Below are 27,426 nucleotides of genomic sequence, written 5' to 3' on the forward strand. Positions count from 1 at the left end.
CTGGAGCCGCTGCCCTGGGGGGGGCCGGGCTGTGCCCCCACCCCCTCGCTTTCCTCCGCAGCAGCGGGAGCAACGCTGCAGGTTGTGCTGCTTCCCCATCTTCCTTTGCAGCATCTTAAAGGTCATGGGAAGCACCTGTGTGTGGCGCAGCCTCGTGCCTGGAGCCGGTGCCCGCCGCCTTCAGTGCCCATTTGCTCCTTCTGCCTGCCCTGCCTGGCCGTGGGCCGGCTCTGAGCATCCAGCAGCGCGTTCCCCCACCTCCCAGCGCCGCGGTGCGTCCGTGCAGCGGGATGCTGGGATGAGGAGCCCAACATTTTGCGCTTCTGTTTGCTGACCCAGTGCTGCTGTTGCCCCGTGGGCAGTGCCTTTGCTTTTGTTTCGGCCCGCAGTGCTGTCGGTCATTTCAGGACCCACTTTTTTTCTATTTTTTGCGTCTTTTTCAACCGCTGCCAAAACGCCGTCTCGTGCTCTCCCTGGCCGTTAAGGTGGATGCTTTGGATGCTTGCCGGTCCCCGCGCTGCCGATGCGCTGCGCTGTCTGTGCCGCTGGGCACTGAGCGCTGCCCTGTCCCTCCCCACAGGTGACGCCGGCGGCGGGCAGCAAGCTGAAGCGTCCCACCTTCCACTCCAGCCGCACCTCGCTGGTGGGGGACACCAGCAACAGCTCCTCGCCCGTCTCCTCGGGTGCCAAAAGCGGTCGGGCAGGTGAGCGGGGCAAGGACGGAGCGGGGCTGGGGGGAAGCGGGGCAGCAGGGAGAGCTGGGAGCTGCAGGGCGGGCTCCGTGTGGACACACGCGGGCTCTCTGCTCCCCACAGACCCCAAGAAAGCCGCCAGCCGCCCCACCAGCCGCGCCGGCAGCCGCGCGGGCAGCAGGGCCAGCAGCCGCCGGGGCAGCGACGCCTCGGACTTCGACCTGCTGGAGACGCAGTCCGCGTGCTCCGACACCTCGGAGAGCAGCGTGGCCGGCTCGCGCCGCGGCGCCAAGCCCTCCAAGATCCCCACCATGTCCAAGAAGACGACCACTGCCACCCCCAAAACTCCGGGCCCCAAGAGATAATACCGCACCGCGCCCTCCGGCATCGCGAACCCGACCTGTGTCCGATTTTTAACCCCGATACGTACATTGGATGTATATTTATTCTAAATGGGAGAAGCTATATTGTTAAAAGTGTAAAAGAAAGTCGTGTTATGGAGCTGCCTTACTTGGGTTTTTTTTTTTTTTTCGTTGTTTTTTTTTTTCTCCTTTTTGTAAGTTACTATTTTCATGTGAATATTTATGTAGATAAAAACGAAACAAAAAAACTTTGCCTCTCGGAGACCCCTGATGGGAGAGGGGCGGAAAATGGAGACGGGGGAAGAGAAAAAAAGGAAAAAAAAAAAAAAAGAAAAAAGGAAGCAAAAAAGGTCAAGATGTGGAAGTGTAAAGAAAAACTAAGGTATAAATAGGATTTCTGCGCGGGGCAGGGCGCGAACCTGCGTTATCTTTTAGGATTGTTTCCTAAATGCATCTTTATAAACTTAACTTGCTGTCTCAGCAAGGTAAATTATATTTAAAAGCAAAGACCTGAATCCTGCAGTGTTCAAGGAACTCTTTTTGTAAATCACAGATACCTCAGGCGGAGACACGCGAGGTGTGGGGACTCGGGGCTTCTTTTCCATTCGTTATTTTTTTAGCGCGATGCGGTTTTTCCCGGGGGAGCCGGGCTCTGGGGGGGGCACGGTTTGCACGCGCTGCAGCGTGGGGTCGGTGCCAGCCGCTGTCCTGCCCGGCGCTGCCCGAGCGACTCCGTTCCTTAAGGAGGACGCTGCGGGGCGGGGGGGCACGCAGGCAGCCTCCAGGATGGGACCCCTCGGTGCGTCCCGCGGCGGGGGGGGGCCCTGGGGGTTGGAGAGGATTCTTCCCATCGCTGACCTCGGGGACCGACCCGGCGCTTTTACCCGCACCTCTTTCCTATTTATTGTTTCTCTGGCCGCCCCGCTTCCAGCCAGGCGACCTCTGCTCCTAGGAGAAATCTGGACTTACACGCACAGTTGCTTGTCCTTGCAATGAGTCTCACCAGCACACTCGCTGCACGTCCTGTCCGGCTTTTGTACGCTCTTTGTAATGAATCCGAACTGACCGGGGCCGGGCGGGGGGCGGGCTCCGCGGAGCCCCTGTATTTATTGGATGGCGTTCCCCTCCGGCTCTGACCGCGTTGCTGTGTGATTCTCTCAATTGGTTTAAATTGAGGCAAAAAAAAAAAAAAAAAACAACCTGAAGCTCTACCAATGAATTGTTTAAAAAAAAAAAAAAACAGACACATTTTTGTATTACAATTGCTTGCGGTAATAAACAATCTTGCCTCCTACCTTACTGCCAAGCGCTGGTGTTTCACGTTGGAGGCGTTGGTCCGGGAGTGCAGCGGGGGGAGGTGCCCCTGGGCCAGGTGCGTGGATCCCACTGATGCGGGGATTGAGAGCAGCTGGGGGGGTGGGTTCCAATGGGAGGCGGGGGAGCTCGGCCTGCGTGGGACGAGTGCCCGCTGCAGGGGTTTGGCGTCCGCGGGGAAGGGTGCGTGAGTGGGGTGCCCGCGGGGCTGGGTGACCTCCAAGGGCGGATGCCCACGGGTCTGGGTACCTGCAGGGTTGGACGTCCGTGGTTTGAGCACCGTGAGGTTGGGTGTCCGTCGGGTCGGGTGCTACAGGGGCAGGTATCTGCGGGTTTGGGTGCCCGCAGGGTGGACGTCCGTGGGTTGAAGCGCCCACAGGGGTAAATGCGCGCGGGTCGGGGCGTCCACGGGCTCGGTGTCCGTGGGAGGACGGCCGCGCTCTGTGCCGGGCGTGGAGCACCGTGGCCGGGGCGGTGCCGCCGCCGGGGCCGTCCCTTTCCCTCTCCCTCTCCCGGGGCCGGTGCCGGGCGGCGCCGCGCGGGGCCGTTCCGTTCCGCTCCGCTCCGCACCGGGCGGGGGGGGCCGGGGCGGCGGTGCCATGGGGTCGGGGCGCGGGGGGCGGCTGGGTGCGGTGGCCCTACTCTGCGCGGCGGCGGTGCTGTGCCAGTGGGGCAGCGGCAGCGTCCTCCGCCGCCGCCTCCACGCGGGGTTCGTGCAGCGGCGGTTGAGCGGCGGGGAGCGGCGGGACGTGCAGCGCGAGATCCTGGCCGTGCTGGGGCTGCCGGGGCGGCCCCGACCGCGCTCCCCCGCCGCCTCCCGCGCCCCCGCCGCCGCCGCTCCGCTCTTCATGCTCGATCTGTACCACGCCGTGGCCGGAGAGGAGGAGGAGGAGGAGGAGGAGGCGGTGTCGCGCCCGGTGCTCACCGGGCTCAGCACCCAGAGCCCTCCGCCCGGCAGCGTGGTCAGCCGCGCCGACACCGTGGTCAGCCTCGTGAACATGGGTGAGTGCGGCACCGGGGTGGGGCGGGACGGGGCGGCCGCCGCGGGTAGAGCCAACCCCGGTCCGAAGTTTTTGCCCCGACGGCTGCGGGCATCCGTCATCCCGGGAGCTTTCCCCGCGCGTCCCCGCTCAGAAATGCCCCTTTTCGCCCAACGCGGGGCTTCAGAGCGGCGGGACGGGGCGGGGAGGGGAGCGGGGCTGAGCCCTGGGCGCTCCCCGAGGCTGTGGCCGAGGGAAAGCAGCGATGGCGAAGGGGAAAGCGGGGGGGAAAGCGGAGCGTGGCTGGGGATCACCCGCTCCCTGCCGTGCCGTGAGCTGCGGCGAGCTGGGTTCCCCCGGCCCCCCGAGCACGATCTCCATCACGGCACAGCCGCGGGAGCTGCAAACCCCGCAGCACGGGGCCGCATCGCCCACCCCGTCGCCGTGGCGGGCACGAAGCAGCCGGGCGGGGCGGGCGGGCGCTGCTCTCCCCCTTCCAGCATCGAGGTGCACCAATTACCTGCGGTGGGACACCGCTGAATCACGGCTCGGAATAAAACCCTCCCGGTCGCTCATTACTGCTGGAATCCCGTCGGGCTGGTTGCTGAGCTCCAGCTTCAGCCCATTCCCAGACGCTGCGAGCAGCGATGCAGCAGGGCTCCTTCCAGCCGGCACCCACCGGGCTCTGCTGGGCAGCCTGAACCCCTACTTGGCTTTTCCTGTCTCTGCTCTTCGCTTTAGGCTGTTTGCGTGCTCCCCTCCAGCTGCTGTGGCCAAGCACGAGGCTTTTGGGGTGCACCCGTGTGAAGGTGGGGGTGAGGTGTGGGGCAGCGGTATCCAGGTGCAGAGCGGTGTCCTGGGCTTTGGCTGCGCCATTGGTGTGCAGCGGGAAGCAGCACCCCAGGACCCATGTGGGGTCGTGCAGGCAATGCTGGGAGCAGTGGGGAACAAAGGCTGCTGTGGAGCTGGCAGCTCTCAGCGTGGGGTCCCCCAGCACTGAGCTCGGCAGCGGTAGGGCTACAGAGGCATCTGCCAAGTCCTCTCCATCCTTCCCTGCATCCCCCTGCAGTGTTGGGCTGCACAGAGGTCGGGGACCCTGCAGGACAGCCCCTATGCTGTGCCCATAGCACCCAGCTCTGTGGGGCGGGGCAGCCAGGACCGGGCAGGTGGGTGCTGGGACATTGGCCCCCAGCTCTGCTCAGTGCTTGGCACATGAACACCAAATCGTGCTGCAGCTGTGGCCGGTTCAGGTGGGATGGGAAGTGGGGCCACCCGGATCCCCGCAGCGGGCTGGAGAGCACAACTTCAGCCTTCAATTTGAATGGCTTTGAATTCTGTGGCTTCTCCAGCCCCTTCATGTTAATGAAATAAATTTTTTTTGTGGGAGAAGGCTAACTTTCATTTGCATGCATAATTGGCTATGCCATTATCCTGATGGGACATGCAAATGGGGGATGGCGGTGCTCTGTGGGGCACTGCACTGCTCCCAGTGCCCACGTTCCCCATGTGAGCGTGATGTGGGCTCAGCTGTGATGGAGCCCCACACCCGGAGCACTCCCCTTTTGCCGGGCAGAGCCTGAGCCCGAGTGCAGCCATGGGCATCAGCAGCTCCGGGCGGCCCTCGGGCACTGGGGTTGGCACTGGTGCAAGTGGCTCCATGCATCCTCTCCCAGTGGATGACATTGGAATGCTCTGTGAGAGCGCTGGGGAGGGGGCGCGGGCGCTATTCCTGCAGCCAGGGAGATGCCCTTAGCCTGGGGTGAGGGTGCCCTTTGTGTTCCTCTTAGGAAGAAGTGTCCATGGGATGGAGCCGGAGCCCAGTGGAGGCTCAGTGGCTTTCACCGTGCTTGGGAGCGCTCCTCCATCTCCCCTGGCTTTGGAAAGCTCTGGAGTTTATTTTTTTTCCCTCCTTGTAAGTGAAGGAGCATCTTCCCTGCACCTCCTTTAGACCTATTTTAGGATTCCGTGCGCTTGATGTGGTCGAATATCCCGGCATTTCCTTTTAATTTAGTGCCTGAAATGGTCGCGGGGACCGCTCGGTGCAGCCGGGACCCGTAATTACCACTGATGCGCATTTATAGAAGCAGCGCACGGAATTCTTACAGTGAAATGCAGCTAAAAATAAAAGGGGGGGGGGGAGGGAGTGTAGGACCTGGGGGCACCAGAGCTGGGCAGTCCCACCGGGCTGCGTGGGCCAATGCTGTTATATAAGGGTATGCGTGTTGTCACCATTATTTGGGATGGGGGCTGTGATGTTCATGGCTGGGGAAGGATGTGGTAGCGCTGAGGGGTGGAACAGTGCAGCAGGAGGGGGCAAGGAGAGCACAGGACCTGGGTTGGGTGTTTTTAGTGTCTCGCCCGCAACCCGGATCACCCGCCCACAGATAATTGCGGGGTGGCAGTGCTGAGTCAATGCTGCCCTGATCAATGGCCGGGCCCAAGCTTGGGGGGGGAGGCAGTGCCCACTCCAACAGCCGCAGAGGGGCACGGAGATGGGGCACGGGGCCTCAACACTGCGATGCTGTGAGCTCAGCTCATCCCCAGGTTCAGCAAATTGCGGCTGCTGCCCCTGCTCCTCATCCCCATCAGTGCCTCGCAGGGCTTTCCCCAGCCCTGCTTCCAGATATTCCCTTCTGCTTTTGGGGAAAATGTGAACGGGTCAGTAGTGCCTCTAACTGCAGACGTTCAGCACTCCCAAGGCCTTTCCTATGGGTTGTGTCCGTGGTGGCCCTCAGCTTGTGCATGGCTGCCGTGGTGCGCCCGAGGTGCGGCTTCGTGAGCTGGGACTCCTTCGTGGGTGCTCCATGGACGCGGGGCAGCGGTTGGCCCCAGTTCTGCAGGTTCTCTGCCCACGTCCCCATGGGATGATGCAGAACCCATGGGCAGTGACACGTGAGCTGGCGCTGGGTGAGAGTTTGAGTGTCCGCAGGGTGCACCGAAGGGATGCTGCTCTGTACCGGGTGTCCCTGCACTCATCCCCCTGCCTCGGCCCAGGTGCTGTGGGTGCTCGCTGGCTGCAGGGAGGCTTTTTGCTTTAGGGGTTTTTGCAGGAGCACTGAGCCCTGGGCAGGGCTGAGCTGCACCGCACGGGGCGGTGGACAGAATGGAAACGCAGAAAAGGGCTTTTGAGCCATTCCATCTCACAGGGGCTCAGCCCCAGGGCCCACCCAGGCAGCACAGGGGGTCCCGGTGCCCACGGTCCCAGCGCCTCTCGCCCTCCCTCCCTGCACCGGGTGCTCACCGCCTGCAGGAAGCGGATCCGCATCCGCCCGCCGGCCACGAGCTTTTTATAAAACAGAGCTGTGGTGAACCCCAGGGCAGGAGGGAATGCGGCGTTGGGTTCAGAGGAAAAAAAGGAAAAGAGAGGGGAAAAAAAGAGCTGTGGATACGTAGTGAACATCTCAGCATTCGGTTCGAGATGTGCTGAGCTGCCCCGTGTACAAAGGCGGAGGGAAACAGTGTGGTGCATGAAATCAGGAACGTGCCCCCCCCAGAAATGGTTACCAATGGCATTTGGAGGTGTTCGGTTGGTTGTTTATTCACAACTTTGTGTGTTTGGGTCTTTTTTAAAGGAGGCGCAAGCTGGGATTTGTGACATTTCATTTCTGTCTAAAGCAGGAGGAGCATTAATCACCTTAATTACGTTCAGCCACAGCAGGCTGGAATACTTCTACAGAGCAATGTGAAGAAAATAATTACACATTAGTGTCATGGTGGGGATGTCCTACCACAAAGAAGCACTCTGTGCTTTCCTTTATGGGTTTAAAAAGAAGTTTCCTTTCCCAAAAGGCTCCGATTTCTGCAGAAAACAGACACTTAGTAAAAGGAATGGGGGTATTGGTGCATAGCGGTGACCTGGCACCTGCCCTGCCCTCGCCTCACTCCCTCTGCCCCATGTTCCATCAGCACACGGCAGGAAGCTGTGCAGGGTCAGGGCACGGGGACAGCGGGGTTTGTCCCCAGACAGGGGACGTGGGGTCAGCCCCTGGGGGGCGGTCCCTGACCCCGTGCCCCACAGTGGAGCAGGACCGGGACACCTCCTCCCCGAAGCCCTACTGGAAGGAGTTCCGCTTCGACCTGACGCAGGTGCCCGCGGGTGAGTCGGTGACGGCTGCTGAGTTCCGCATCTACAAAGCACGGGGCGTCAGCAGGCACGGAAACAGCACCCTGCACGTCAGCATCCACGAGATCGCCGCCGAGCACGCCAACAGGTGACAGGGATGGGAGCGGGGGGGAGGAGGCTGGGATGGGGACTGGGGTGGGGATGGAGAATGGGATGGGGATAGAGATGGATATTGGGAAAGGGATAGGTCTAGGGAGAGAAACGGATGGAGATCAAAATGGGAACGGGGATGGGGATGGGGATGAAGAATGTGATAGGATGAGGCACCAGGATAGGGATGGAGACTGGGATGGGGATAGAGTTAGGAACAGGGATAGAAAAAGGGATCAGGACTGGGATGGGGTTGGGGCCACTGCTGAGCACCACCTCTGTCCTTCGCCTTTCCCACCCCGTGCCAAGTGCTGCAGCGCTGTTCCACGGCGTCCCCAGGCAGTGACACACCTGGTGTGAGGAGGGAGCTTTGCTTTTCCCAGGGCAGCTGCCAGGGTGTCACGGTCACACGGCCATAGGCGCTGTCCTGACCCCGCGGCACCGGGGCCTGTACAGGCACGGGCACAGAGTCATTGCCACTAATGGCCGCGGGATGCGGGAGCCTCAGGGCGTTACTCATCGCTGTGCCCATCTGCAGGGAGTCCGACCTGTTCCTGCTGGACGCGCAGCAGCTGCGTGCCAGCACCGAGGGCTGGCTGGTGTTCGATGTCACGGCTGCCAGCAGCCACTGGCTGGTGGAACGCAAGTATAACCTGGGCCTGCGGCTCTACGTGGAGACAGACAACGGTAAGAACCACTGCAGCATCGGGGCCAGACCCCCGGGAACACTCTTGGTGCTGCCTCAGCTCTGCAGCGTGCAGCTCCCAGCTGCGGGGTGGGCAGCGCTGCAGGATGCGGCTCCATGGTGTGAGCACCCAATGAGCAGCGTGCGCGGTGCTGAGCGTGCTGCACAGTGCCTGGCTGCAGGACCCGCCTGCATTTGTCCCCTGCTCTGTCCCTGCAGGGCTCAGCGTGGAGCCGGGCTCGGTGGGGCTGTTGGGGCGCCGGGGGCCCCGCTCCAAGCAGCCCTTCATGGTGACTTTCTTCCGGGCGAGCGCCAGCCCCGTGCGTGCCACACGAGCGGCCAAAGTGCCGCGCAGGAGGCAGCCCAAGAAGAGCAACGACCTCCCGCACACCAACAAGCTGCCGGGGATCTTTGGTAAGAGCCCTGCAGAGCAGCCCGGGCCATGCAGGGAGCACGAGGCTCTGCTGCCCATTCCCACATTGCTCCTCCAGCCCAGGAGCGCAGCCCAGTGTGCACCGAGGAGGCTCCGTGTACCACGGTACGACCCCCACCCTGGGCTGACGCTGTCTTCCTCCCTCCATAGATGATGTCCACACTGCAGATGGGCGGCAGGTCTGCCGGCGGCACGAGCTCTATGTCAGCTTCCAGGACCTGGGCTGGTTGGTATGGACCCACCCCCCCTCCACAGAGCCACAGGCCCCCCCAGCCCCGTGGAGGAGCTGTGGTGACCCTGAACATGAGAACAAACCTGGGGAGGAGGTGGGGGGCAGGGAATGGAGGAGCAAACAGTGCCCCAACAAAACGTCTTCTCCTTGCAGGACTGGGTGATCGCCCCCCAGGGCTACTCAGCCTATTACTGCGAGGGGGAGTGCGCCTTCCCGCTGGACTCCTGCATGAACGCCACCAACCACGCCATCCTGCAGTCCCTGGTCAGTGCCCGGGCTGGCAGCATCAGGGGGGGCTCCCGGTGTCGGACCCCTCCTTGTCCCCACCCTTTGAGGCTGCACTCAAGGCCCCAGGTGCTGGGCTCAGCATATTCTGAGCAGGAAGGCTTTGCTGCCCCGTTTTCCCAAATCCAACCCACATCGCAACCCATGCTTTAATTTCTGGAATTTCCTGACCTGTGAGTGCTTGATTTCCCAATGGTGGAGTCACGCCGACTCCGGTGCTCGCGGTTAATTACAGGGAGCGCCGAGTCCTTGGCCGAGCCTTTGAAGGTGTCACCTGGCGGGGTTTCATTTTTGCATTAACGAAGCTGCCTGAACCCCCCCGCTGCGGGCACCCACCCTCACCCCCAGACCAGGGCTCTTCCCAGCGTGGACGTGAATCACCTGGCGCTGGGAGCCGGGAGCCGTGCCAGCCCGGTGCTGCAAATAGCAGGGTTGGACAGCACAACACCGGACTTCCGAGCTGGGAGAGCTCCGCTGGCAAATGGCTCCCACATGTGGGGTGAGGCCGGCGGGAGCTGCCTGCAAACCTCACGGTGCCAGGGCTCGGCTCCGGGTCCAGAAATCTCAAATGAACGAAGGGCTGCCCCGATCCAATATAAACTGCAGCGAGGACTGCCAAGGGTTTAGAATAAATATTTTTACAAAAGGCTGGAAATAATCCCCCCATTCACCCAGGCTTGGTGCAGGTAAGAGCCGGGGTGCACTGAGGTTCGCGTGTGCCCACGGCCCCCTCTGCCCCCCAGGTCCACCTGATGAAGCCCGAGGCCGTGCCCAAGGCGTGCTGCGCGCCCACCAAGCTCAGCGCCACCTCCGTCCTCTACTACGACAGCAACAACAACGTGATCCTCAAGAAGCACCGCAACATGGTGGTGAAGTCCTGCGGCTGCCACTGAGCACCCAGCGGGGACATGGGACATGGGGCAGGGGACACCGCGTCCTCGCCGTGCGCTGGGTGGCCTTGCTGCAGCGGCACTGGGGCTGCCCAGCCAACACAACACCAACCCGTCGCCCCAGCCCTCCCCCTTCCCAGACGTGGATGTAAATAATATAAAACTTCCCTTCTCTCACCACACATAATGAGAAACATCCATAGTATCCATGCGTAGATATAAATATATAGGAGAGGAAGAGGATTTGTGGTCGGTGACGTGGGGCCGTGGCGGATGTGCGGTGCCCGGGGTGAGGCAGGGAGGCTCCGGGGACAGCTGGGCAGCCCGGCTCCAACCAGGGCTTTCAGTTCCCTACGCAAAAACACTCTCAGCCAATTAAGTAGCCGGCTGACTAACACGCTCCTGTTTACTTAAAGCTCACAAAACTCAGCCGAGGGGAAAAAAAATAATACATATTGAGCTGCAACACTGTTATAAAATAAATGCCTAGTTTGGAAAGTAAACACGGCGTTTCTCTTGCTGTTTTTTAATAAATGTCACGGCACAACGGCGTTCTGTTCTGCAGGCTGAATTTCGCAATGAAAAAATACTTGTGATTGCCTCAAACTGCACCTATTTGCCTGAAACTGAGCCCAGCAGGCGCTGTGACAGCTGGGGCTGTTCTAGGGCACCCAGGGAGTCTGGCTTGGCCACATACAAGGGAAAAAAACAAAGATAAAAGAATGCAATAAACCAGCCCAAATCCCCTGATGGTGAGCACCAAAATAAGAACCTGCTCCCGCTGCCCAGCTGCCTGTGACAAGGTCTCACCACACTGGAAAGGTTCCATTTGCTGATGATGGCAACACCAATCACCTCAGGATGCAGTAACGCTCCTGGGTCAGGGCTTGCTGGGAATGTCTGCAAGGAGTCTTCCAACACTTGGGATTTAAAGAGCATCCTCGCACAGTGAGAGTCCAACAGCCAGGGCAGGCCCCTGTTTTTCTAGAACTAGGTTTTATTTCTGTCCGATAGAAAACCTTTACCAAGCGAGTGGCAGACACAGCGGGAGCACCAAGCGGCACGGGCACAACGTGCCCCACAGCAGCCGCCTCCCCACGCTCACTGCGCAGCGCTGCCACGTGGCACCAAGCCCTGCAGGGGAATTCAGGCAGCAGTGCCGCAGTCACACGCACTCCCCACAGTCGGAGATGATCACCTTCTGCTTCGGCTTCCCATCCTTGGTGCCCTGAGCCTGCAGGAGAAGGGGAATGAAGGCGGGTGGCAAGGGGCGGGTACACCCTGGCCATCTCGCTGCAGCACCGACCTCGATCTGCCGCACCACGTCCATGCCCTCCGTCACCTCGCCGAACACCACGTGCTTCCCGTCCAGCCAGTCGGTTTTATCGCAAGTGATGAAGAACTGGGAGCCATTGGTGTTTGGGCCGGAGTTTGCCATGGACAGCAGCCCTAGGATCAAACAGCGCAGCGTGACCGGGAGCAGTGCCAATAATGAACTAAAACCCCCTCCTGGGCCACACAGACATTGCCAGATTTAAGAGAGCCACTGAATACTGAAACTGCTAGAAGCTGATGATGCCAGGAAACACGTACAAGTATGAAAGGAGTGAAGTGGTAGAGAGCATTAATCTATTTTTAGCTGTAGCAACTGCAAAGCGTTGGAGATCAGTCTGCTTGCTTTTTGCTACATTTCCAATGCTCACAGTTATACTGCAATGTTCCTCCTCTAAAACCCAACTGGAAAGCAGCTTTGAAACTCTCCATGATATAAGACTGGAAATTAACAGCACGTGGGCAGAAATAGGGCGCTGCATTTCCACCTGCTGAATGTCAGGGGCACAGTGCAGCCTGCTCCAGGCGCTGGGCCAACTCAGACTGCCCTGGGGCCGCTGCTGTGTGCGCGGAGCACCTCGAGGTGCCCCAGAAGAGCTCACCCTACCTGGCCCCGTGTGCTTGAGAATGAAGTTTTCATCATCAAACTTCTTCCCGTAGATGGATTTTCCTCCAGTGCCATTGTGGTTGGTGAAGTCCCCAGCTTGGCACATGAACTGGGGGATGATGCGGTGGAAGCTGCTCCCCTTGAAGCCAAAGCCCTTCTCCTGAGTGCAGAGGCAGCGGAAGTTTTCTGTTCAGGGCAAGGGGCAGAGGTGAGCACAGCAGCACAGCCTCTGAGCTGCAGTGACAGGCTCAGTGCTCACCTACGGTCATGGGCACCACATCAGACCGCAGCAGGATCTTGAGCCGCCCAGCAGGTTTGTTGCCGATCTTGATGTCCATGTAAACTTGGGGGTTAGCCCGGGACTTCTTGGCAGGAGGCTCGCCCTAGGCAAGAAGGCACACAGTAGTGAGGCTGCTCAGCTCTGCCACCTGATGGCCGGGCTGACCCCAGCCTATGCCACAGTGCCGGCAGCAGATCCAGCTACAACTTCCCGGAGGCAGCATGTAGCAAACGGAGATCCTTCACAGCCTCGGGGCTGCTGCAGGATGGGGCAGAAACACACAGGTCCCTCTGGGCTCACCGAGGTTTTGGGAACACAGGGACTGACAGGGCCACAGCTCACTCCTGGCTCCCAAAGCTGGCAGCACCCAGTTCCCCAGGTGGCCGTTCCCCACTCCAAGTCACGCAGCAGGGCACAACCAGCTCCACCCATCCCTACCTCTTGTGCCTCTGGTTTGGGTGCCTCTGTTCCTCCTTCCTCTGTGTTCTCCTCCAGAGTTTTTCCCGAGAACCTCTTCAGCCACTCATCATCTGACCACACTGCAGCAGGGGAGGGCAGGGTGAGCACAGGGCACTGAACCCAGGGCCACACACAACTCAGAACTCAGCGCAGCTCTGGCAGCAGCAGGACTGCAGCCAGGGCACTGCTGGCCCAACCGCCCCCAGAACTGCATGCAGTCACCATGGCACATAGGGACACAGGGACAGAGCCAGCAACTCCTGCAGGCAAGGCAAACCCACCAGCTGCACACCACCAACCACCTCACACCAGCACTTGTTTAGCACAGCCTGGGCCCCCTCCCATTTCAGGTGTGATGGTAATCCTGCCTGCCATGTGTGAGCGCACGCTGGGCCCTCTGCTAGAGGGCAACTGGAAGAGCAGCCATGTCTGCCTGAGGGGCTGGGAGATGCTTTTGGTTCCTGGGACCCCACAAGGCCTGAATGGGAGGCAGAGCCTTGGGAAACCAGAAAGGCCAACGTGCCCAGCGCTGAATGTCCATGGGGGTTTCTCCTCTCCTGGGCACCAACTTACCTGGCCGAGATGATCCTTCCTTAATTCGCATTGGTTTGGCCAAGTTCACTCGAATTGTCCGACCAAACAGCTCAGACTCATTCTACAGAGAACAAAAACAGAACAAAGCCCACTACAGGGTAAAAACTCATTATGCCACCTCTGCATATCTCTACAGAGAACAGGGCTGACTTTCTCTCCCCACTTCTGAGCACTACAGCTCAGGGTACCGCAACTCAGGAGCTACACTAAGACCATGGGCAGCAGCAACCACACCAGTGAAGCAGGCACAGGAATAACAGCATCAGCACCAGACCCATGCCTGCAGTGTCACCCAGCACACACAGCAGGAGCTGCCCCAGGCTGCTTGCAGCTCCTGGCCAAGGCCAGCTGTCTCCCAGCAGAGGTGAGCTCCGGGCTTTGAGGCAGAGCAGGCCTCGTACCATGTTGTCAATGGCCGCTGCTGCATCCTGTGGGGAGAGCAAAAGGACACTGTTATGGCCACTTCTCTTTTCCTTTAAAGGAAAAAGCCTAGGCACACAAAGCTGGGGCAGCTCACTGGAGAACATCACCTAAGGACTGTTCTCCTAAACCTCATACACCCCAGGGCTGTAGGAATCAGCAGGCCTGATATCTGAACTGGGGTCTGGAAACACTTGTGGGCATCTATTCCACAGCCATCCCTTAAACCCACTTTGTGTAAGGTGCACAACTGGGAGAGGGGAAAGACATCGCGTACAGAGCCCCGGGCAGATCACGAGACCACAGACCCTTGCCAACGCGGTGCCCACGTGGGCAGCCACGCCCTAATCCATGGGAAAACGGGAAACAGGGACCCGGAGGGCCGACCTTGGTGCCAGGCAGCCCCTCCAGCACTGGCCACCATCCCGGAGGAAGGGGCTATCCCTTTCTCACCTCCGCCAGCTCGAACTCGACGAAGGCGAACCCGCGGTGCTTCTCTGCGAACACAGCCCCCAGTCAGGGCCCTGGGTCAGAGTCCCCCGCCGGCCCCGGGCCCCGCCACGCACCGGTCTCATAGTCCAGCGGGATCTGGATGTCGGTGATGTCGCCGAACGGGATGAAGGCGGCGTGCAGCACCTTCTCGTCCACCTCCTCCGCCAGCCCGCCTGCGGCCCACAGCGTTACAGCCCCGCTCACCTCTCGCGGCGCCCGCACTCCCCTCAGCCCCACTCACCCACGTAAAGCACCCGCTTGGTGGCCGCCATCTTAACGCCCCGCCCCGGAAGTTGGAACAAACCCCGCCCCGCCCCTCCCTTCCAGGGCCGCTCCGGCAGCGCCCCCTGGCGGGGGGGAGGTGCGAACACAGCCGAGTATCGTCACAGCAGTGATCTCTAATCCCAGTTTTAATACACATGGCCTGCGACAACTGAACGCCCCTTCCAGTTTCCTAAACCACATCATAATTATGTACAAAAACTAAAGCAAAAGATGACAAATGCAGAGAAAGTTTTTATTCCTTTATTGACAAAAGACTTCCCAGAACTTTCCAAACTGGACTGTTCAGTTAAAACCAAAACCGCAAAATGCTTCCAACCAGAAATCCCCCACGTCCCTCTTAGAAAAGACAAACGGTCACTCTGCTCTGATCACAAAGGAAAAGCTTGCAAACTCAATTCTGGTTTTGGAAATCTAGAGCTTCAGAGTTGGCTTCTTAAGATTTTAAGAATTGATTTATAAAATGCAATAGAACTATGTGGTATGATGCATGGCATTGAGACCTGTAGGACAGTGGAGAATCTGCAAACATCTTGAGCTGATGTCTGAGAAAGGGCTATTTGGCTTCTTTGCATCCTGCACGAAAAAGACGACGACGATGTTACCTGGCAGGTATTGGGAACTAAAACCCTTTTTCAGAAGTTAAAAAAAAAACAAAACAGCTCCAGACACAGGAGAGAGCATTTGTTTGGACAGACCTGTACCAGAAGTGGCACTCCTGACAGCAGCCCTTTAACGTATGCTATAGGCTGATCACTGCCAGGACAAGGAATGGGCACCAGCAGGGTACTTCACCTTGAAGTCACCAGAACATTTTGTGTGTCATTTTATCTCCCACATCAGCACTTTCACAAGACTCATCTCAATATGCTATCCTTCCATTACATGCCAACTAACAGGAACACTTCAGCAACTTATGCATCATCTTTCTGATGCTTAATTAAAAAGAGATTTTTGAATTGGCTAAAAGAATTGGCTGAAGTCAGACAAGCACTGCTCCCAGACCAGAACAGTTAGTGTCTTACTTTATTTACCGATTCTGGAAGCTTTTAACTGAAGCTGAGGACTGAGACACTCACCAGTTTTCCTGGCTTAGGAGGTAGCAGCAACCACACCCACCTTCTGGGCAGCTTCTTTCTTGGCTTGGTGAGCCTGCAACACTGCAACAGCCTCCTCCACCTCCAGGAAGACAAATGAGCCAGTGAGTGGGACTTTTCTCTCAACCAAAGGGTCCTACAGTCTGCCCCATCCAGGGAGCAGGCCAGCTTACCTTTGACCGGAGGGACTCTGGAGACTCCAGCATGTGCAACAGCTCTGAGTTGTCAATCTCCAGCAGCATTCCTGTGATCTTCCCTGCAAGGCTGGGGTGCATAGCTTGAATAAGAGGGAACAAACGTTCTCCTAGAAGAAAAAAAAAAAGGATTCCAGACAGCAATTTTAATTTAGAAGCTGACAATGAAACCTGGGGACATTTCCAAAGCAAAATGCAATCTGGAAGAACCAGAGTTTCACTTACCCAGCATCTGTTTCTGCTCCTGGGGAGGGGCAGCAGCCAGCATGGAGGCTGTTAGTGGTTCCTGTCCCTGCACATGTACTGCAGGCTGAGGTGCCTATAGAAGGGCAGACAGGAGGATGCAAAAATAGATGCTGTGCTGATTGTTTCTGCAAAAACTCTTTAGCTGCATGTAAAACCTGTTGGCCTGCAGTTGCTTCAAGCAAAGATCCTGTGTTACCTGCAAAGGCTGTACAGGTGGGTGTGGGCTGCGGACACTTGAGGCATATTTATAAGGGTGAACTGCTCTGGGAGCAGGAGCAGCTACAGGTGGACGAGGAGCCAAGTTCTGTCCTGCAGTGGTAACACCTGCAAAAGAAGAGAGCAGGATTAAAAACACCCGTAGGAATGTGCAGCAAGTAATCTGAGGTATCTTAATGACTGCTAAATTCAAGCTATGCACTGCACAGTCCAATACTGGCTTAGAAACTGATCTCTGAAATACAATTGGATATTTCAGAAAAGGACTATTCTACATTCTGCATCTAAGGTATTCTCTAGTAACTCCCTAAAATAAAATTTGGATGCTCTACTCTGAGAACAATATATATAACCTACAGTCTTTCTCAGAGCAGTAAATGTTGAAGTGTTGTAGAGATGAGTTCCAAGCAAGTGGGAAGTAACCCATCTGGATTTCTGCTGCTGTGCTGTAGCACCAACTGTCCCCAGACCTGCACTGCACAGCAAGGAATAGGAAAGATTCAGTGCTGTCTCCACCCCTTGCTCCAGGTGGCCTCTGGCTATCTGTTTCTGACCACTGTCTTTGGAAGTAAAAGTCAGTTCTCAATAGCATCCTCATTCCCCACAGCTGAGGGGAAGAGCCTGGGAGGCAGACACCTTACCAACTCGCTGGGCAGAAACTGGGAGGCCACGAGAGGCAGGAGCACTGCCAGCAGGGGCCAGATGGCGCAGGGCTGGCCGCGGTCCAGACTGGCGCATGGCATTTGGCATTCCCTGGAAGCCTAATGGAAGAAATGAGAGGAAATCCTGAAAACAGAACTGACTGGTAAGTCAGGCTAGTCAGCTACAGGAAGCAAGTTGAAGTTGCGTAAAGAAAGGAAAGCATGAATTGTTCTTGTTGCGAAGTACAACCCAGAGGGCCATACAACCAAAACACTGTCTCTAGCATGCTCACCTTGAGGTCTTCCCCCTTGCTGCCAGCGTGGGTTGGGTCTCATCTGCGCCATCTGATTGGGTGCATAGTAAGTGGGTCTGCTCTGAGCCTGGAGGGAGACCAAACAAGCTCAAAGGCAACATCTAAGTAAACAACAAGCATTGTTTACAACATGTTTTGGCAGTTTTTCCCCAGACTCAACACCCAATTCAAATTAAGAGAGCATGCAGCCGGGACATCACAATGAACTCCACTGACTGCACTCCTCATTAGGATTTGCTTGCTTATGGGCATAAGAAAGACTCAATGGGATGAATGCAACTGAACCACTCAAGGCCCGAGCACAGTTTAAATGTTCATAAAACCATACTAACTCAGCTCAGCTTACCTGGGGCACAGCAGGCATGAAATAACCACCAGCAGCAGGCTGGAACTGATTAATGATAGTGTTGGCTGGCAAGGCTCTCATCCCAGCAATGCGCTGCATGTACTGATTAGTTAGATGGGCCTTTCGCTCTTCTTTCCTTTGTGCAAGTGCAACATACAGTGGCTTTGAGCCCACTATTCTCCCATTCATCTCTGTCACAGCTTTCGTAGCTTCCTCTGGAGAGGAAAAGCAGACAAAGCCAAACCCTTTGCTCCGTCCATCTTCTAGCATCACCTGCAGTAAAGATCAATTGCTAGTGGAGTAACATTTCAAGAACAGTGTAAGAATCCCTATTTTCAACCATAGAGAAATATCAGATTTCAAGAAGGAAGGACTAACTGTTGCAGAGGTGTAGAGACAATTGCTCAAAGAAGAATCACTTGTCTGGATTTACTCTGCTTTTCTGTAAGCACCATGCGTCCCCAGGCTCACACTGCACAGCAAGGAATGGGAAAGATTAGGTGCAGCCTCTAATCACACGTGGAGAAATGCCTGCTTGCGAATAAGCACGATATGGCATGTTTTCCACCTCTTGCCCCCCCCCTTGATGAACAATCAAACAAGTTATCAGTAAAATCAGAATGAAACCCAAGGAAATCTGCCCATTTACTACTCCAAAACTCTTGTGTCTGAACCGATCGGGGGATATAATGAACTGCCCTTCAGTCCTTTGTCAGGTAACAGTTCCTTCTTCAGGCCTTAAAATCCCAAAATCCCCAAGCCCCACAGTACCTTTGCACTTGTTATTGACCCAAAAGGTGAGAATTCCTTCCTCAGTTTTTCATCATCTATAGTGTCATCTAGGTTTTTAATGTATAGGTTAACTCCCTAGAAGGCAGAGAACAGTAAGGTAAGTAAGACATCTACGGTAATAAAAGAATCTTCAGCACAACTGTCAGCATCCATCTGCCAAAGCTGTCATTTCTAAAACCTCTTAACTTAGCATGACATTACTGTCATACCACCAAGACTGATGGTAATAAATGTTGCAGAGGTGTAGAGACAAACCCCAGTGCAGTGAAAGAGCCTGTCTGGATTTCCTCTGCTTTCTTGTTGCATCACGTGTCCCCAGTCCAGCACTACATCGCAAGGAGTGGGAAAGATTCAGATGCAATCTCAGGCATGACACAATTTTGCTATAAACTGAACCGACAACAGTAGAGTCACGTGATCTCTTTCCATCCTTTCAGGCATGCTCATGTGAAATTAAAGATGACTGCATGACTTTTCCCATATCCACCTAAGTACTTTATTGTGAAGACCATGCAGAGATCTCTTCTTCACCTCCAAAAACCATGGAGTCACCTCGAAGTTTGAACTCCCAGGATATATCACAGGACAAGCGCTTTGTCAACTCCTTTTAAGTCTACCAATTGATGGAAACCTGTACTTGAATTCAGAAAAGGGACAGACTATTCACCTGGTACCGGCTGATCCTCTCTTGTTTTAGCTGTTCAAATCTCCTTTTTAGCTCCGCCTGGCGCTCCACCTTCTTCTGTGCTCGGCCTACAAACACCATTTTCCCATTGATATCCTTCCCATTCATTTCTTCTACTGCCTGGACAGAGGGTTCAAAGAAAATTGTCAATTGCTGAGCTGAAACAAGACAGCGGCTGATCCTGTTAAGAACTTGGCTGCCCAAAGCTCACCTCACTTCTCCCTGCTTGTTAGTCAGTAAACTAAAGCTGCCATAGTACCTCTGCACTGCTCCTGTTTAACACTGGCTAACTAAAGATAAACTGAAGTTATCAGGAGAAACCATGCTGACAACCACACCATTAGTGCCAGAGTGAATTTATCCCCACCCTTCTTGTAGTTAGTGTCAAATAATAACATTCACTCCCTAAGCCATCCATCAGAGCACTTTTTCAGCAATTAACATTCTGATTATACAACTGTACTCTGTGTGCATCTTGTAATCTGAGAAATGCCAGCTTAATCCTGAAGTAATTTAACAACCTAGTAACGTGCAAATGGCTTCAAACCCCCTCATCCAGAAGAGGTTACATCTGAGGCAGAATTTTATCTCAACTGGCTTCTCTGGTAAGCCAAGTAAATTCTTCTCCAAAGACACCCAAGCAGCATTAACACTTGGTCATACCTTGTTAGCATCTTCATGCTTTTCAAAGCTTACAAAGCCAAAGCCTTTGGATTTTCCAGTGGGGTCTGTCATCACTTTAACACTCAGAGTCTTACCTGTTACCAAGGGATACGGTTAGTAAAATATAATGTAAGACTATTTCAAGACTATTAAGCTCCACATAATCACCCTAGCCTTCTTCTCTCACTCATCCACTGGCCAGTCTCTGTCTCCTGTCCAAAGTTTGACAGAACTACTGCCCACACCTCAACTCTTCCAATTCATCAGCCTCCAAGTGACCCCAGTAGAGGTACAGAGATGGTAGCAGCACTGCTAAATTAGCACAGGTCATGAAATTCACAGTCTTGTTAAGAGTTTCTGTATTTACCATATTTACTGAAGAGTTCCTTTAGTCTTTCATCATCCATGTCATCCCCAAAGTTTTTAATATAAACGTTGGTGAATTCCTTTGCCTTGGCTCCCAGCTCAGCCTCCCGCTCTTTACGAGATTTGAATCTCCCAACAAATCTGTACAAAAGAATGAAAATTACAGTAAGGAACTTGCTTTCAAAAATGGAAAAATAGCATGTGACTTGCAGTGAGGCAAAAACAATGAGTTTGTGGTAGGAGCCAGACACAGGGAGAAGAAAGGGTGCCAGGAGAACAAAAGGACAAACAGGCCGCAGACCAACCAGAAAAGTCACCTGTCCTATGGTGAAAAGCAGCAGCCTAGGATGCCCACCCAGCTCTGCAGTGAAGAGTACTGGCCACAGAAACCCACCCAGCCCACTAGCAGAGAGGGAGTAAATCAAGGCTTGGTTAGGGAAACCACCAGCCCTGCGATGGAGGGGGAGCAGGCCATGGCTTGGGCAGGGTCACTCACCAGCCCTGTAGTGGAGAGGTAGCAGGCCAAGGCTTGGGCCAGGAGAACCTTGTGTGTCCCTGTTAATACCGAGATGCATCACGGTTCATGCGATCGCTGCTGCTGCTGGCTGTGACACTCACACTTTGCGGTCGTTTAGCAGCATGCCGTTCATCTTCTCGATGGCTCTATCTGCAGCATCCTGGGTCTCAAAGTGCACAAATGCGTAGCCCTTAGAGCCATTCTCATCACACACCACCTAGACATGGGGAAGGAAACCAAACTATCAGATCTCTGAATGCACACTTTCTGCTTTGTCACACTCAGACTCAATGTCAGCATGCGAGAACAGGTTACTGCAAAGGGTTAGAGTGAGTAAGACATCTGTGTTTCAGACTGGCACGTTTCATAACCAAATCTGAGACAACTTCAGCAATCCCTGACCTTCTGGTCAACTCTGCCTTCCAGAGACACCCCTTCTCACTTGGTGACAGGTGCCACTTGTGCTTCCCACACTGGATGTGTCTGATCACGTCACCACGACAGCAGAATTGGACAAAGTAACCACATCTCACCTTGCAGGACAAAATATTCCCAAATGCTGAGAACGTGTCATAAAGTGCCTTGTTATCAATGGATTTGTCCAGGTTCTTAATGAAGACATTCCCAACCCCCGACTTCCTCAGTGAGGGGTCCCTCTGAGACCACATGATGCGAATGGGTTTTCCTTTGATCACATCAAAATTCATGGTGTCTAGAGCACGCTCAGCTGCAAGAGAAGCGGAGAAAAGGTTTCCATGGCTTGTTAAAGCATAAAGGTTTCCATCACGTGAGTGATAATTTAAAGAAATTATAGAGACATTTGGGGCAATAACATGGGCCATCAATTCCAATGACTACTTTTTGTTTAACCTGATGTTTCAAGGGAGGTCTTTGCAGCACAGTTACTAGACATGCTTAAGAACATAACAAGTTTAATACACTACTCTGAACAGACATTATAATGTTTTAACAGTCACAGAGAAAGAAACACCAAAATACTTAATTTAATTAGTTATATTCCTCGCTATTATAAAGGTAAATTGCTGAAATCAAAAGAAGGGAAAGATACAGGAAGCTCTCATCTGCTTGTACTCATTTCTATTAAGGGAAGATGACCATCCCTCTGTCAGGTCAGAGATGGAGAATGTGCAAGAACACATGGCTGGCTGGGAAGAACACAAGTCAGCCTCTGCCGCTTGTGGCCAAAAAATGATTCCCAATTTTCTCAGTCTAAAGGCAACAGTAAGAACAGACAAAACACTGAGAAAGAAGTCCAGATACCCTACCTGATGAACAGGGAAGCGTTTACCTAAACTTTAAAACCCCAGCGCTGCCATTCTAGCCCACACTGAACCCCCTTGTCATGATTCTATTTCTGCTACCTACTGATATATTAAAAGGATCATTACGTACACTCATTAGGAACTTGTTCATAAAATTCAGATGCTTGTGACTCCTCTGTGCCAGGAAACACTCCCAGCATGGAGTCAGCAGAGAGAGAGAGACTTAATTCCCAGCATGAGGCAGGGAAAGAAAGGGACAGATACGCATTAAAACCAAGGAATATTAACAGGGCAGAACCCAAGTTTTCCAAATTTCTTTGGCTCAGTTCTTCCACACCACTCTCACCCAGTTATACTTACTGATGTCATTTCAGGGCAGCAAATTCAAGCAAAATGCCAACATGAACAGCTTCTCCTTTCATGTGATACTTTGCTAGCGCAGAGTGACTATGCAGCATTTCACAGAGCTATCTCTAGAATCCCCAATGGGGCACTGCCTACAGAAGTCTCCTGCACTCCCTCCCTCAAAATCAATTTGAATTACTGCATGAAAGTTTCTTAGAGTTTTTCATGTGCTTTGAAGACTTTTCCTAATACTGTTTTCTATGTAGAAGTGGTGTCATCTTTATTTTCCCCAGTCCTTTACACACAATCCCAACTGTGAAACAAGTTCTGCTGGATCTCATTACTGAAGTAGCAAGACTTACAAAATTAAAAAGACAAAAATCATCTCAGGAGGAAAATTTTACATGCGAGATCTCTATGAGCTCTATAAGCTATTTAAAAGCCTTAAATTCAATTAACTGCTATGCTAAAATGATTCCTCAGCTGCTACTCTGAATCAATGCAACCCTGTGGACATCTCCACAGCCAGCTTCTGGTGGGCACTTCAGCAGGCGACTTGGTCCAGGTTGTCAAATTTGGCGTGTTTATTTATAGCAAGGAGAGGTTCTCCAGAAGCACGCGTTGGCAAGGACACAAACAATTTGTATATACCATCTGCAGCAGAAACAGAGCTCCTGCTGAAAGGTGCCAAGCAGATGAAGCAGGGGCAAGCAACCAGAGGGAACTGTGAAACACTGCAGCAGCTTCTGAGATAGACAGGCTATGAACCTAGCCTTGGTTCTTTCAAGCTTTCTAAGCACATACATAAGCAGATGCTATTGCACTGCTCTCTCAGAAGCCTGCTCGCATTCCACAGTAGTATTATACTCTGCTTGAAATACACTCAAATGCTAAAATGCTTCTTGTTGGCAGTGGTGTAAGAAAGTTCCAGACAGATTTCCTAACCTGAGGGTTGCCACACTCCCTAACACAATGCTGGAATTAGCCACTGTGGCTGAGCAGCATAAAGACAGATACCAGGCACCAGGATTCACTCATGAGAAGCTCAGCACAAGGAGTTTTATCAGCTTCTCTGCAGACCTCCATGCTCTTGCTTGTGTCACTAGGTAATAAAGACCTGACAACAAAAACCGTGCAAATTTAGGCACTTAAAACCAGCAAAGGTTTTGCACAGAACATACTTGATGCCCACTCCTTTCAACACCTTGATTACTGAAGTAGAACAAAATGCTGTCAGCAATGAAGCTTATGTACATAACCACTCCTTCCTTTTCACATCTGCTTTACATTACACAGATCTTTCTTATACTGCCATCTCCCCTTTAAGAAGGAAGGAGAAGTCTATCTGTACTTTTCTACACCTTTCTGTTTAGAGACAGTTATCTAATCCCAGCTCTGGGTTCCTTCTTGGCTTGGGAAATATGCTGTTTTCTCTGTACTCCCAGAACAGCTTATCTCTATTGCCACACTGAAGTTTCTCTCCATTATTATCTGAGTTGTCATAACCGTCAATGTTATGAAACCCTGGAACCCAACTAAATTGCATGAGGAACATATTAAAAAGGAAATTGAGCTTTTCTTCCAAATGAAGTGACTTTGTTTTCTTTCCCTTTACAGTTAAAAAGAATGAATATTAACAACCATGGCTAAGCCTGAGCTAGCCAGAACTTTGAAGCATTTCCTTAACCTTTCTAGAAGAATACGACAGACCCAGTACTGAGCATCCACTGGCTACCACAGAACTTCAACTGAAGGCAGCAGAGCTCATTTTCACTAAAAATAACCTCTCTGCAGACTATCAGTTAGACAATGCATGTCCAAAAAGTAACCCCTTCCAGCGTAAACCATCACTCCATTAGCTAAGAAAAACCAACAAAAATGCAAGCCCTGAACCAGTCTGGATACAGGAGTTCTGGAAACACAGAGGTTCAGGATGTGACCAGTGATCTCCTGGTGGTCCCAAATAACAGCAAAGTTCTGGCTGCTACCTGACTTGCTGTAAACAAGTCAGCTTCTCCAGTCAGTAAGGAGAGTATCCTATTTCTCACACAAAGGTTAAGATGTGGCAAATCTTCAGATTTACAAAGGACTCATACTTCCGCAAAAGGTAACTCAGAAATACAAACTATCCTATCAGCTTTACTGCCTACCACCATTTCAAACAGCCTGCCCACAAGAACTTTCCCATGCACAAAGCCTCCCAAGTGCTTTTATATGCCATGTTGCAGCAGCGCTACAGAACACTGCCCATCATTTCCTACAATGAGTAATATCAAGTCCAAGTATGTTTCTGATTATGCATCCCTGGAAGGAAAGTCAGATCCGTCTTCTCTGAAAGTTCTCATGCAGGAAGTACTGGGTACTGCCACCTTGAAAGCAAAACCTGAAATTCATGCATTTGACAATAAAAATTATATTATTTAAGAAATCTGAGCCTTGGTTTCAGAGAGACCTCAACACACCACTGTGCTGACCCTACCATCCGTTGATGTGCCGTTGCACTACATTTAGCTCAGTAGCAGTCTTTTACTTGTGCAAAATAACATGCTGCAGTTTGCTACAAAAGGAAGGAGCTTTTTGAAAGAGTCCTCTTTGTGAAGCCGGGAGAGCTTGTGTATTTCTCCCTCCCAGTAGTAACTCAAAGATAAGGCTTAAGCCACTTGACCTTGTAAGACCTACCAGTAACAGGACACCGGTTACTCTGTCAAAGTATCACTTCAAGTACTGGGACTTCCTAAAATGTCTGCTGCTTCACCAGGAGCCCAGAATGATGCAACATCCCCCTAAACTCATGCCTATTTATTACCATAAAAGTTTACCTTGAAATACATGGGGAGGCCAGCTGTCTTCGTATTTGTACGAGAACTTCTTCCTGCTAAAGTAAGCATATATAACCAGCTACTCTTCCCTTTTAACGTAATGCCTACACCCACTTGATACAGGTCTTCTCTACTTAAGAGCACAGAAGGCACTCTGAACTGGGAAAGAAGAGACAGCAGCTAGAATGGCACAGTCACAATCAGCTTACAGAAAATCAGCCGAGTTCAGAGGCTCCACTGGCTTGCAGGTGCACAGCATTGTGATGACATTTCTTTTCTACACATTATGAAGACTTTGACCTGAAGGCAATGTATTTACTACCCTGTGTAAGTCTGCTATCTGCTCTCTGTAAAGCTGTAAGGCATGATGGCCAATTGCAGGCTACAGGAGAGGTTACTGGCTGTTGAAGCCTGGGCTGTTATGAACTGATTCTGAATCCAAGGGAAGCATTCACTCCTGACTGTTCTGGAGATGTCTATATATAGATACTGCTAAATCACTGCACAGAGCAATAAACGTGCACCAGTCAACAAGTAAGGGCTCTGAAAACGAGGGCAGAAAACAGTGACCTACTTTTCTTACAAAAAAGACACACTTCAAAATGACCTTTTCTGTCCCATCTTTCATATGTTTCCACTGCTTTAGCACTGGAATACCTACTTAAGCAGGTGCCAAATTCAAGTATTAAAAAAAATCTGGCCAGAGTAAACCAGCATGGATTCTGCACGCAAGACAGCACAGTTTCACATGCATTGCACAAGGAGTCTTTCCCATTAGCTCAAGAACACCACTTCAGACAGCAGCTTGCACAAATACAGCAATGTGCAGCCATCAGGTCTCCCAGGTCTGAAGTTACAGCAGGTGGGCAGCCAGAGGGTTAGGCAGAGCAAGCATCTGACCTGGCCTGATTGCTTGCAGGCTTTTCTGCCAGCACTGGCTGCATGCAGACCACATAAATAGCCTAAACCTACACAAGAACGAAGGAGAACACAGTGGAAATTACTCCCTTACATGAGCTGCACTAAATGCACATCTCCAAGCTTGGAGACTTTCAGTAACATAGAAACAGTCCAGTGAACTAGAGAGGACCGCAAGATGTGCACATGTAAGGTATTTCAGAAACAGCGAAGTGGTTGAAAAGAGACTTCTTTTCTGTAAAAGAAAATGTCTTTGAAAAACACTCCAGCTGTTCTGAACTGCTGATCAAGTGGTTACTTACCCCATAGATGCACCACAGTGGAAGGCAGCTACACAGAACCATGGAATCATTAAGGTTGGAGAAGAGCTGTAAGATCAGGTCCAACTGCCAACCCCTCCCCACCATGCTCATGTCCCCAGGTGCCACATCTCCATGGATCCTGAACACTCTCAGCTACGGTGACCCCATCACTTCCCTGGGCAGCCTGTGCCTGACCAGGTACCTACAACAGCAGGCACCTCCAGTGCTTTGGAGCTTCACCCCTGAGCAAGCGCAAGATACTGAAAAACTATGTTTGAATGTATGAAAAACGTAGGCCATCACCCAGGCAATTTGAGAAAGCAACAGAGTGGGTTAATGGCAAGAAGTGAGGAAAAGGCTCAGGACACACCACAGCCACGCCGCTTACCATCTGCCGGCTGCTGGAAGTTGACGTAGGCGTAGCCGAGGGACCTGCGGGTGATCATGTCCCTGCAGACGCGGATGGACAGCACGGGCCCCGCGGGGCTGAACTTCTCGTAGAGCATGGCCTCGGTGACGTCGGGGTGCAGGTCGCCCACGTACAGCGAGGCCATGGGGTAACTGCTGCCCGCCGCGTTCATCATCCGGCACTGGGGCGTCTGCGAGGAGAGATTTCTGTCAGGAGTTAAACCGGAGGAACTCGAGGCCCCACTCAGCCCCGCAGCCGCGGCGTGGGAGCACCGGGCCCGGCTGGCCCCACAGCGCGGAGCTCCCGGTCCCGGAGCCGCCGAATGGGACTTTCTAAAAGCTTTTTTTAAAATAAAACCGCAACAGACAGCCCTCTGAATCTACATTTACCCCAACCGATCGTTTCAAATCGCACCGTCCCCGTGAGGCTCAGCCTTACAGCCGGTCCCGATGGGCCGCAGCCCCACGCGGCAGCCGGTATCGCACCGGGACCGGGACTAGGCCTCAGCCGCGCTCCCTCGTGCCCTCCCCCCCCGGCCCGGCGCGGCACAGGACCCGATCCCACTCACGCACTGCGGCCCGGCGGGCAGAGAAGGGGCGACGCGCGGCGCCCTCCCCTTTATAGCCACCGCGGCGCCGTGAGAGGGGCCCCGTGCGGCGGGGAGGAGGCGGTGAGCCCGGCGGGAGCGGCCCCTGCAGCGCGCCATCCGCTGCAGCGCCGC

At 53.7% G+C, this 27,426-nt stretch overlaps 4 protein-coding genes across 17 annotated transcripts in view; 2 read left to right on the top strand and 2 right to left on the bottom strand.

Annotated features, from left to right (window-relative positions):
* Positions 1-1,411, top strand: part of MACF1 (microtubule-actin crosslinking factor 1) — a 112,038-nt gene extending 110,627 nt beyond the window's left edge. For 10 of the 12 annotated variants that reach the window (XM_021375386.1, XM_021375384.1, XM_021375390.1 and 7 more), the window contains 2 exons: positions 581-704; positions 816-1,411. In XM_021375386.1, the coding sequence (XP_021231061.1) occupies positions 581-704; positions 816-1,057 (366 nt within the window). In that variant the 3' untranslated portion in view covers positions 1,058-1,411. The remainder of the gene's footprint in view (positions 1-580; positions 705-815) is intronic. The other 2 variants (XM_021375393.1, XM_021375394.1) reach the window with 1 other exon arrangement.
* Positions 2,953-10,589, top strand: LOC110387340 (bone morphogenetic protein 8B-like). The gene is made up of 7 exons (XM_021375399.1): positions 2,953-3,370; positions 7,367-7,559; positions 8,100-8,248; positions 8,466-8,660; positions 8,830-8,909; positions 9,065-9,175; positions 9,940-10,589. Exons 1-7 carry the CDS (start codon positions 2,968-2,970, stop codon positions 10,087-10,089), a joined length of 1,281 nt encoding a protein of 426 aa, XP_021231074.1. The 5' UTR covers positions 2,953-2,967; the 3' UTR covers positions 10,090-10,589.
* On the bottom strand, positions 11,061-14,596 carry PPIE (peptidylprolyl isomerase E). Its single transcript, XM_021375401.1, has 10 exons — positions 14,512-14,596; positions 14,345-14,443; positions 14,232-14,275; positions 13,760-13,786; positions 13,338-13,419; positions 12,744-12,844; positions 12,285-12,408; positions 12,026-12,211; positions 11,393-11,535; positions 11,061-11,320 (listed from the first exon to the last, which is right to left on the bottom strand). The coding sequence occupies exons 1-10, from the start codon at positions 14,540-14,542 to the stop codon at positions 11,252-11,254; spliced, it is 906 nt and encodes a 301-aa protein (XP_021231076.1). The 5' UTR covers positions 14,543-14,596; the 3' UTR covers positions 11,061-11,251.
* Positions 14,774-27,421, bottom strand: PABPC4 (poly(A) binding protein cytoplasmic 4). 3 transcript variants are annotated; one of them, XM_021375396.1, is made up of 16 exons: positions 27,274-27,421; positions 26,685-26,895; positions 21,163-21,356; positions 20,731-20,846; positions 20,114-20,253; positions 19,747-19,841; positions 19,066-19,203; positions 18,378-18,473; positions 17,607-17,879; positions 17,240-17,327; positions 16,947-17,066; positions 16,286-16,413; positions 16,069-16,162; positions 15,823-15,953; positions 15,632-15,731; positions 14,774-15,128 (listed from the first exon to the last, which is right to left on the bottom strand). In XM_021375396.1, exons 1-15 carry the CDS (start codon positions 27,409-27,411, stop codon positions 15,645-15,647), a joined length of 2,049 nt encoding a protein of 682 aa, XP_021231071.1. In that variant the 5' UTR covers positions 27,412-27,421; the 3' UTR covers positions 14,774-15,128; positions 15,632-15,644. The 3 variants fall into 3 exon arrangements, with proteins under 3 accessions (XP_021231071.1, XP_021231072.1, XP_021231073.1); XM_021375397.1 differs by having other exon boundaries at positions 27,278-27,411; XM_021375398.1 differs by lacking the exon at positions 27,274-27,421 and adding an exon at positions 27,095-27,256.

This window comes from Numida meleagris, chromosome 22, assembly GCF_002078875.1.
Source record: "Numida meleagris isolate 19003 breed g44 Domestic line chromosome 22, NumMel1.0, whole genome shotgun sequence".
Taxonomy (NCBI): Eukaryota; Metazoa; Chordata; class Aves; order Galliformes; family Numididae; genus Numida; species Numida meleagris.

What these genes read in the sequence shown, in the direction of transcription:
- LOC110387340 (XM_021375399.1), top strand. Translation starts at nt 2,968, where the DNA reads ATGGGGTCGGGGCGCGGGGGGCGGCTGGGTGCGGTGGCCCTACTCTGC. An exon ending in GGTCAGCCTCGTGAACATGG is followed by an intron (nt 3,371 to 7,366) that starts GTGAGTGCGGCA and finishes CGTGCCCCACAG; the next exon opens with TGGAGCAGGACCGGGACACC. An exon ending in GCCGCCGAGCACGCCAACAG is followed by an intron (nt 7,560 to 8,099) that starts GTGACAGGGATG and finishes GCCCATCTGCAG; the next exon opens with GGAGTCCGACCTGTTCCTGC.
- PABPC4 (XM_021375396.1), bottom strand. Translation starts at nt 27,411, where the DNA reads ATGGCGCGCTGCAGGGGCCGCTCCCGCCGGGCTCACCGCCTCCTCCCC. An exon ending in GGAACTCTTCAGTAAATATG is followed by an intron (nt 19,842 to 20,113) that starts GTAAATACAGAA and finishes CCTTGGTAACAG; the next exon opens with GTAAGACTCTGAGTGTTAAA. An exon ending in AGAGGATCAGCCGGTACCAG is followed by an intron (nt 18,474 to 19,065) that starts GTGAATAGTCTG and finishes TCTGCCTTCTAG; the next exon opens with GGAGTTAACCTATACATTAA.
- PPIE (XM_021375401.1), bottom strand. Translation starts at nt 14,542, where the DNA reads ATGGCGGCCACCAAGCGGGTGCTTTACGTGG. An exon ending in CAAGCGGGTGCTTTACGTGG is followed by an intron (nt 14,444 to 14,511) that starts GTGAGTGGGGCT and finishes TGTGGGCCGCAG; the next exon opens with GCGGGCTGGCGGAGGAGGTG. An exon ending in CCCGCTGGACTATGAGACCG is followed by an intron (nt 14,276 to 14,344) that starts GTGCGTGGCGGG and finishes CTGTGTTCGCAG; the next exon opens with AGAAGCACCGCGGGTTCGCC.